Source organism: Microtus ochrogaster, chromosome 16 (genome assembly GCF_000317375.1).
Source record: "Microtus ochrogaster isolate Prairie Vole_2 chromosome 16, MicOch1.0, whole genome shotgun sequence".
Taxonomy (NCBI): domain Eukaryota; kingdom Metazoa; phylum Chordata; class Mammalia; order Rodentia; family Cricetidae; genus Microtus; species Microtus ochrogaster.
Window position 1 is genome coordinate 9,906,266 of NC_022018.1, and position 9,209 is coordinate 9,915,474.

Consider the following 9,209-nt stretch of genomic DNA (forward strand, 5'->3'; position numbering starts at 1 on the left):
ACATCTATCCAGACGGAGAGATGAACTAACTATGGTTTATCCATAGACTGAGGTACTACTCCCCCATGAAAAGGGAGGAGACAGAAGAAACATCTGCAATAACATGGACCTCAAAAACATGCTGATCGGCATTCATCCCGCCCCCACACTTGCTACCTCGCGATACTTCACTGGTTCCTCCCTCTTTCCTTTCTGCCACCGCCATGCCATCCAGACTGAGGAAGACCCGGAAACTCCAGGGCCACGTGAGCATCCGGGAGGACGCAGGAACACTGAAGGCATGCATCATCACAGGATCAACTTCGACAAATATCATCCAGGTTACTTCGGGAAAGTTGGGATGAGGCATTACCACTTAAAGAGGAACAAGAGCTTCTGCCCGACTGTCAACCTGGATAAGCTGTGGACGCTGGTCAGTGAGCAGACCCGGGTCAACGCTGCCAAGAACAAGACCGGAGTTGCTCCCGTCATTGATGTCGTACGATCAGGCTACTACAAAGTTCTGGGGAAGGGAAAGCTCCCTAAGCAGCCTGTCATCGTGAAAGCCAAATTATTCAGCAGAAGAGCTGAAGAAAAGATAAAGGGTGTTGGAGGTGCCTGTGTTCTGGTGGCTTGAAGCCACTCAGGGAGGCCAATTAAATGCTAATACTTTCCAAAAAAAAAAAATGCTGATCAAGTATAATGACGTCATGCCATTGAAATAAGTTTGAATGACCCTATAAAAAGTCTAGGAAGGGTAAGAGATGGTGACAGACAAGTCAGAGATCAGAGGTTGGAAGTAGGATTAGTTAGGAATATTGGCATTAGCTCTGAGGGAGATGGAGGGTTTGTGTCTTCGCCAGGGTGATGGCTACATAGGTGTCTACAATTGTCAACTCATTGCACTGTATGCTTAAAATGGGTACATTTCCATGAAGGCAAATGAAAACCCACTAAAGCTCATTACAGAAAGGCAAAGAAAGGTGACAATGGGAATCTAATTTAGACTCCTAAATCTGAGACTTTTATGCAGGTCAGCAATTATGCTTAGCCAAAGGAAATTTGTGAGGGCTGCAGTCACTGCAGATGTGAAACAGGTGTTCACATGCTAATGATAACCAACACTGTCACTTGTCTTGACACTGGTTCCCAGAGGCACACTGTTTATCGGGCCCTGAGCTTGAATTCACCTCCCCAGGCAGCTTTGGACTCTGTGGAGCAATGCATATATGTAATTCTCACTCATTCCTGCCCCCTTGCTGGTGCTGGTTAAGGTTTTCAAGAGGATAAGAAGTGCCAAGACACAGGGACTATGATGAACATGACTATGACAAGGCTGTGTCTCTCTACCATGCGGGACCAATGAACAGGAAGATGGCCCATGAGCTGACCGGGAAACCTGGGGAGATGCCTGGATGTTTTCCCACAGAGCCTCCTGAGACAGGGCCTGTAAACAGTTCTGAGCACTGTAACCCAAGCACTGGACAGTAGTAGCTTAGGAAAGAGGAGACTTCTAAACAACATCTGTGCAGCTGACGAGGTAGGCCAGTCCATCTGATGCTCAGCAGGAACCGCGGTAGCATCCTGGACGGTTGATAACAACAGTGATGAAGAGTACTATTATTCTTAATACCACAGTTTGCAGAGAAGGAAACCACACCAGGACTGTTCCTTCCCCCAAAGTCCCCCAGCCAGCAAGACTTCCTGATCTTTCCACCATACCTCTACCCAGTTCTCTGTGACCTGGGCTCTTCTGGGCTCGAGCTCCGAACAATGAACTCCCAGGGGATGAAAGTCAAGTGGACAGTTTAAAAAGGCTAGCGGACGTTTCTAAAGGCAGCAGACACTAACGAAAAGGAGCTCTTGAGCTTGCGTGAACAAAACTGGAAAATGCATCTGGAGATGGGGAAGAGGACCCCTCCCCTGGTGTTTTTAGGCAGTGATAACACATGAGAAAATGAACTCTTAGAACAATCTAGAAAAAGAAAGAACTCCAAGCTGATAGTCTCAGTGGGCAGTTGGGAGGCAAGTTTGAAGAACTCCCAGTGGCTGAGGAGGAGGAGGCTGTGAGAAGTGCTGGTCCTGGTTATAGGCTTTTCTTGACCCCAGCTGAAGGGTGCAGTAGTTTATCTAACACTGTCCGCATCCCCTAAGGTGACAGACCTAGTGCAAAGGTCATGAGTTTTAAAAACCAGACCTCAGCTGGTCTCATGGCACAACCCCGAGTCCCAGTTATTCTGGTGACTAAGGCAGAAGAATCATTAAGCTTAAGGCTTGCCTGGGCTACGAAGTGAGTTCAAGGCCAGCCTGACCAATACAGAGACCTTGTGTTAAAATGAAAGCAGACAGTTGGGTTTGCAAGTCCAGCATGTGGGTGACCCTCTGTCTGTCCTTCAGTCTGGGAATGATGATGGGTCCGCATCCATGCAGCTGACCTTTCTCCAAGATGCATTCTAGCCCCTGCTGCCTGCAGAGGATGAAGCCCGTGAAGAAAGTAGGGTGCTGTTCTTGGTTATAATTTCCACTGAGCTGCCTGGGAGTGGGTCATTCCCGCACTGGGCAGGCAGTGCTCTGCTTTCCTTTTCTAAAACAAAGGTCATGCTGACATGACCTCCAGCCTCGCTCCTAGCTCAGTCTTTCCAGTCCCCAGCCCTGCCCACCCTACTCCTCCCCTGGCAGGTGATACTTCCTGTGGGACCTGAGTGTGTGCTGTGCACTGCTCCCCCACATCCCTTACCTCTGCCCCCTTTCTTCCCTAGTGTGCACCAAGGGGCAGGTGGTGTCTGGCCAGTACCGGATGCTAGCAAAACATGGAGGCTATGTGTGGCTGGAGACCCAGGGGACAGTCATCTACAACCCCCGCAACCTGCAACCCCAGTGTATCATGTGTGTCAACTATGTCCTGAGGTGAGTGGCGGGGGGCACCAGCCTCTGCTCTGGGTGCTACCTCTAAAAGCTGTTTGCTGGAGGAATCCTTCTGAGATCTCAGGAGGAGAGCTCTTGAGATTTCTAATCCACCTTCTGCCTTGTTTGTTATGGTATCGTGTCTCTGACTGTGTTGTGGGGAGAAGATTGTACACAGTAGTTGCTTAATATTGTGTGGATGGGAAACAGGAGAGCTGCTCCTGCTTTTGGGGGAGACTCAGATGTTGTGCCTTCCCCCCACCATGCCTGGGAAAAACACCAGAGGCAGCCATTGCTAGTATGAAGGAGACTGACATAGCATCCAGGCGTCTTGTGCGCCAGCCGCGCAGCCATCTGAAGCAGCCCATGGGTAGAGGTTATTCTCATTGTCTCTGCCTCCGTGCCTAACAGACTTGGACTCTTTCCAAATTGCCAACAGTATCTCTGCCCATCTCTTTTGTCTAAGAGAGTTAGCTATCAGGCTTTCTACATATCTGGGGGAGCTAAAGGCTTTGGCTAGAAATCTGCAGAAACTCTGACCAGCTCTCTCATGCCGGTAGTGAGATTGAGAAGAACGATGTGGTGTTCTCCATGGACCAGACCGAGTCCCTATTCAGGCCCCACCTGATGGCCATGAACGGCATCTTCGACAGCAGTGGTGATGTGGCTGTATCTGAGAAGAGTAACTACCTGTTCACCAAGCTGAAGGAGGAGCCCGAGGAGCTAGCTCAGCTGGCCCCCACCCCGGGAGATGCCATTATTTCTCTGGATTTTGGTGGGTACTTCCTAGCCCTAGTTGAACTCTCTTAGACTGGGCACAGTTCTTCTTATGACAAACCTCTGCCGCCGTACATTTGCTAGACCACAGCCACACCCTGCCCTTGTGCCAATCACTTGTTCATGGTCAGGCTCTGCTGGGCACAAAAGAACCACAAACTCCCTGGCCATTGAGTTATATGTCCTCGTGAAGTGGTGGTGGGCTACGAGGAGGGTCCATTCTCCACCTGGCTGTGGGAGTTTGAGCTGAGGGAGAGAGGATTTTCTGGGTATATCCAGAGAGATGGTAGGGCCCCTCATGTATCATCTCAAAGAGGATGCCCTTATTTAAGTGGAAGGCTAAGGAAGGAATAAGGCCAAGAACACCCAGTGGGGAGAAAATTCAGGCCCAGGATGAAGTCCCCAAGATTGTCCACATTAGAATGGTCACCTGTCTCACTAGAAGCCAAGTTACTGTGGTCCAGGCAGAGTTCTCAGGTATTTCAACTTCTTGTTGTGTACACCCAAAGGCCTCTTCCAGTTCATACCCTCCCCCTAGCCTGATCGGGACTGTAGGTCTTTGCATTCACTCACCCCTTGATAACGTGCATTTGAGAGGAAAATTGATACCTCACCAAATTCCAAAGGGCACTGAGCCCTTGCATGAGATACCTTGCAGCCCCAGCTTGGTGGTGACACTAAGGCAAATGGCCGCATTCTTTTCTGGTAACTTCCTCATCTACATTCTGGAGTGCTCTGCAGGGAGCAACTGCTTCCAGTAAGTTTAGTAGGTTCTGAAAGCCAAACGCTATTAGAAATGGCTCTCGTTGTAAGGAGTCCCCATATTGAACCACAGCTCTGGTCAGCGGCTCTTGGGTCCTAGCTAGGCTCCAGGGTACAGAAAGTGTCCACCCCAGGTCCACTTTCAGGACTGTTTTAGGACTTTGTGAATCTTCTAGGCTTCTTCCTCCCTGGGCTGAGCCTCAACCTCACGAATGTCCACCATGCATGTCTTGTCTTTACAGGAAGCCAGAACTTTGATGAGTCATCAGCCTATGGCAAGGCCGTGCTGCCCCCAGGTCAGCCATGGGCTGCAGAGCTGAGCCACAGTGCCCAGAGTGAGTCCGGGAGCCTGCCTGCCTTCACTGTGCCCCAGGCGGGCACCCCAGGGAACACCACACCCAGTGCTACAAGCAGCAGCAGCTGCTCCACGGTGAGCCCCACCCTCCGGGGAGTAGGCAGAGTGGGTGGCTCTGCTCTGCTGCCAGATGACAGAAAAGACATCCTGAGAAGTACTGTCCCCCCTCCCGTTATTGCACTACTCCCTAAGAATGGCTGTGACACTCATCCACCAGGGACTGTAGAGCTAGCTGCTGCCTCCACTCCTAGCGAAGCAGGGATGCCTGAAATTGCAGTGAGACCCGAGTTTGGTCTCTGCATACAGAAGGCTTCAGTCACAGAGCCCTGTTAGCCACAGCTTCTATCCAATGTGCAGCTCAGGACACCCTAGGACAGCGGTTCTCAACTTGTGGGTTGTGATGCCGGGGGTTGAACAACCCTTTTACAGGGGTCACTTAAGACCACTAGAAAACACAAATATTTACATTACAATTCAGAACAGTACCAATATTTACAGTTATAAAGTAGCAACAAAGATAGTTTTGTGGTTGGGGGTCACCACAACAGGAGGAACTGTGTTAAAGGGTCACAGCATTAGGAAGGTGGAGGACCCCTGCTCTAGGAAGTGATGCAAACATCTTATGAGGAGACCAAGGTTCAGAGCGGGTCATAGATACGTGGTGGAATGGGGCGGAATGAGCCAGGAACCATGCTTGTCTGTTTACACTGGACTTCTGGGGAGACAACAGCATGTTCTTGACTTGGTCTGCTCCTCGGTTTCTAGCCCAGCAGCCCTGCGGACTACTACTCTTCTCTGGAGGATCACTTGAAGATGGAGGTGATTGAGAAGCTCTTTGCCATGGACACGGAGGCAAAGGACCAGTGCAACACCCAGGTAGGCTCCGTGTGGGTGATAAAGGCTCCTGCATCCCCCTGCGGAGGTCCCGGGGATACTGAGCAAAGCCTTGGGGACAGAGAGCTTGTCATCACCTTTCCTCCTACCTTTTCACTGCTCGGTCCTGCGCTTCTGTTTCTAACTCTCAACTTCATCTCCTCCTTTCTTAGACAGCTGCCTTCACACACATGCCAAACCACGCTACCAGACCTGTAGAGAGGCGTGTCCAGCTTCTTCAACCAATACATTTTAAAAAACCATTTCACTTTAAATACTTTAAAAAAATGACAGACAAAGGTGCTCCTGAGTTGTATATTCAATGACAGTTTACTGCACAAGGTCACATGCTCTTGCACAAACAGAAGTGGAGGAGGTGGGAGAACATGGTCATAGCCAACACGCTAGGGGCAATCCCCACCTCAGTCTGTCTCAGGCCCAGTTCTCCATCCAGGCTTGTGGCTTGCTCCTCAGCGTGTGTCTCTTTTCCTGGGTGCGAACAGGCAGCGTTGCTGCAGTAACAGTCTCTGGGTGCTAGTTACAGAGGTCTGTCTGTCTGCAGGGAGGGGTCAGTCCCCGCACCTCGTGTCTACCTGTTTATGAGTGTTCCATTGTGAACACGATGCAGGGTCTCTGGGTACCTGCTGGTGAGGATGGCAGGCCCTTTACAGGGCTGCGAGGGAGGGGAAGGTAAGCTGTCCTTCATCTCAGGAGCTCACGTGTAGCCAGAATAGGAGGAAGGGGCAGCCCATGCTGTGGAGGCAGGGGGCTTGCCTGACTGAAAGAGAATGGAACGAGAAGGCATTGCAGGTCAGGGTGGAAGCTCACAATACTGAGTGAGGGGATACATATGTGGGAAGCTTAATATCATGACAGAAACTCTTGCACCCTCGACGGCAAACCTGAGAGTTTCCAACAGGAGAATTTGGATGGGGGACTGACCCATTTTAAAAGGTCTTGGATAGACATGGGATGGGCAGTCACCAAATTCATCTTTGCTCTTTTCTTCTCAGACCGATTTCAATGAGCTGGACCTGGAGACTCTGGCACCCTACATCCCAATGGATGGGGAAGACTTCCAGTTAAGCCCAATCTGCCCGGAGGAACCACACATGCCAGAGAGCCCCCAGCCCAATGCCCAGCACTGCTTCAGTACCATGACAAGCATCTTCCAGCCACTAGCCCCGGGGGCCGCCCACAGCCCCTTCTTCCTGGACAAGTACCCACAGCAGCTGGAGAACAGGAAGACGGAGCCTGAGCACTGGCCTATGTCTTCCATCTTCTTTGACCCTGGGGACAAAGGGTCCCTGCCGCCATGCTGTGGCCAGGCCAGCACTCCTCTCTCTTCTATGGGAGGCAGATCCAACACTCAGTGGCCTCCAGACCCACCATTACAGTTTGGGCCCACCAAGTGGCCTGCTGACGATCAGAACGCCGAGGCCCTGGGGGCTCTGCCATTGGGGTCATCACAGCTGGAGCCTCCCAACACCTCACCCCACATCTCCATGTTCAAGATGAGGTCAGTGACAGATGCCTGGCCGGAGGGACCTTACTGGGCAGGGAGAAGATATAGGTACACATCCCCTAGTGGGTGCTCTGGAGCCTCCCCATGGGCTTCCTACCCTACTATATCCCCTCACTCTGCAGCAGCCGGCGCTCTATCTACCTAGTTAGGGAGCTGACATTGAAGGGCAAAATCCCAGGAGAAAGGAGGAAGGGCTTACAACCTGGTATCTATCTTTAGATCACCCCAAGGGAACTGTACTTACCTAGGGTTCATCTTTGGGCACAAACAGATATTTGAGTGACAGTTTCTCCATTCTCTCCACACTCCTGTGCTTTCTACCCAAGAGCCTCTACGGGGTACATGCAGGTGCTAGCGTTCCCTATCTCACATCACACACCAGGTGCTCACTGGACTAAGTCCCAGAAGCCGAAGTGTGTTGTCTGTAGTGTGTGCCCTTTGTAATTAGGTGCCCCAAACAGTCTTCTGGGTGGGAGGCACTGGGCAGAAATCCTTGTAGAGACTGATGTCATCCAGCAGGACAGACTCCCAGGAGGGCAGGACTGCCTGAGAGTAGCTGAGGTAAAATAAGTGTGTGGAAGGAGGTACGGGTGACCGCAGGCTTCGGCATCTCACCAGGCAGAGGAGCAGAAGGCAGGCATGGCTGGTCAGGTCCTTTGGCAGTCTGCATTCTGGGTCCACAAAGCACCTTTGGCATAAGTATTGGGTCCAGGTGAAGACACCAGGTGGGAGACCATGACCCTCTCTTGGCAGATCTGCAAAGGACTTCGGGGCTCGCGGCCCCTACATGATGAGCCCAGCCATGATAGCCCTCTCCAACAAGCTGAAGCTAAAGCGCCAGCTGGAGTATGAGGAGCAAGGCTTCCAAGACACAAGTGGGGTAAGCCACCTCTTCACTGTGAATACCATGGGCACCTCAGCCCGCTGGGCAGGAGGTGACGCTAAGACAGAGATGCAGACAGCTCCTTCCGGTGGTGAACACCCTCCTGTGTCTGTACCTGCTGGGTCTGCGTGGTGCCCCCACCCCACTCCACCCCCACCCCTTTTCCTCCAGCTACACTTCACATCCACAGGGGGACCCTCCGGGCACCAGCAGCAGTTCCCATCTGATGTGGAAACGTATGAAGAGCCTCATGGGGAGGACCTGTCCTCTGATGCCTGACAAGACCGTCAGTACAAACGTGGCCCCTGGTAAGCAGGCCTGAACCCGGGGTCTGGTGGAGGGTTGGAGGCTCCGGGCCCGTTCCCTGAGTCCTGTTAGATGGGCTATGCCCATGCCATGAGCGGGGCTCCAGGTTCTAAGGTCTCTCCGTGACCTCTGAAAAGAAAAAGAAGGCCGAGAGCTACTCCCTGTCTTATCAGGCAGCACCAACTCACTCTCTGGCTTGGATCTTCCAGATGAATTCACCCAAAACTCCATGAGAGGCCTGGGCCAGCCACTGAGACACCTGCCACCCCCACAGCCGCCATCTGCCCTGAGCCCAGGAGAAAATCCCAAGAGTGGGTTCCCGCCACAGTGCTATGCCTCGCAGTTCCAGGACTTCCGTCCTCCAGGAGCCCCAAAGGTGTCAGGTGAGTGTTGGAGACTCACACCTGCACACAGGTGGCCTGGATGGACAGGAAGCTGGGTGGGAAGCCGCCGCTCACATAGCAGCTCGGCATTTGGACGACAGGCCGTATTCAAGTCTCAGGCAACTGGTTAGAGTCCACAAGGCTCTTCACCCAGTCAGGCTGCATGAGCTTGGGTTAGCCAGGACCTGCTTGATATCAGGCCAGGAAGGGTTTGACAGTGACTTGTTCAAAGAGCTCCTTGAAGACGCCCTCAGTGAGGACCTGAACTGAGGGACAGGAGAAGGAGAAAGGGCTCTCTGGCCCCAGAGAGGTCAGAACTACAGCCACTTCTGACTAATTCAGGCCGGGGAGGCTTTGGAAAGGAGGTGGCGAGGATGGTGAGGAGCCCAGGGCTGGGATGGACTTCTGAGGAAGACAGCTGGTGTGGGATGGGCCGTGCAGACAAGCTGGCTGCCGTGGGAA

At 52.3% G+C, this 9,209-nt stretch overlaps 1 protein-coding gene and 1 pseudogene across 1 annotated transcript in view; both read left to right on the top strand.

Moving 5' to 3' along the window:
- Window positions 1–9,209, top strand: part of Epas1 (endothelial PAS domain protein 1) — an 81,920-nt gene that overhangs the window by 71,072 nt on the left and 1,639 nt on the right. Inside the window, exons 8-15 of the mRNA XM_026782970.1 lie at window positions 2,739–2,886; window positions 3,444–3,658; window positions 4,665–4,852; window positions 5,543–5,653; window positions 6,664–7,169; window positions 7,929–8,055; window positions 8,249–8,366; window positions 8,574–8,747. Coding sequence (XP_026638771.1) covers window positions 2,739–2,886; window positions 3,444–3,658; window positions 4,665–4,852; window positions 5,543–5,653; window positions 6,664–7,169; window positions 7,929–8,055; window positions 8,249–8,366; window positions 8,574–8,747 — 1,587 coding nt within the window. The remainder of the gene's footprint in view (window positions 1–2,738; window positions 2,887–3,443; window positions 3,659–4,664; window positions 4,853–5,542; window positions 5,654–6,663; window positions 7,170–7,928; window positions 8,056–8,248; window positions 8,367–8,573; window positions 8,748–9,209) is intronic.
- On the top strand, window positions 125–666 carry LOC106143943 (annotated as a pseudogene).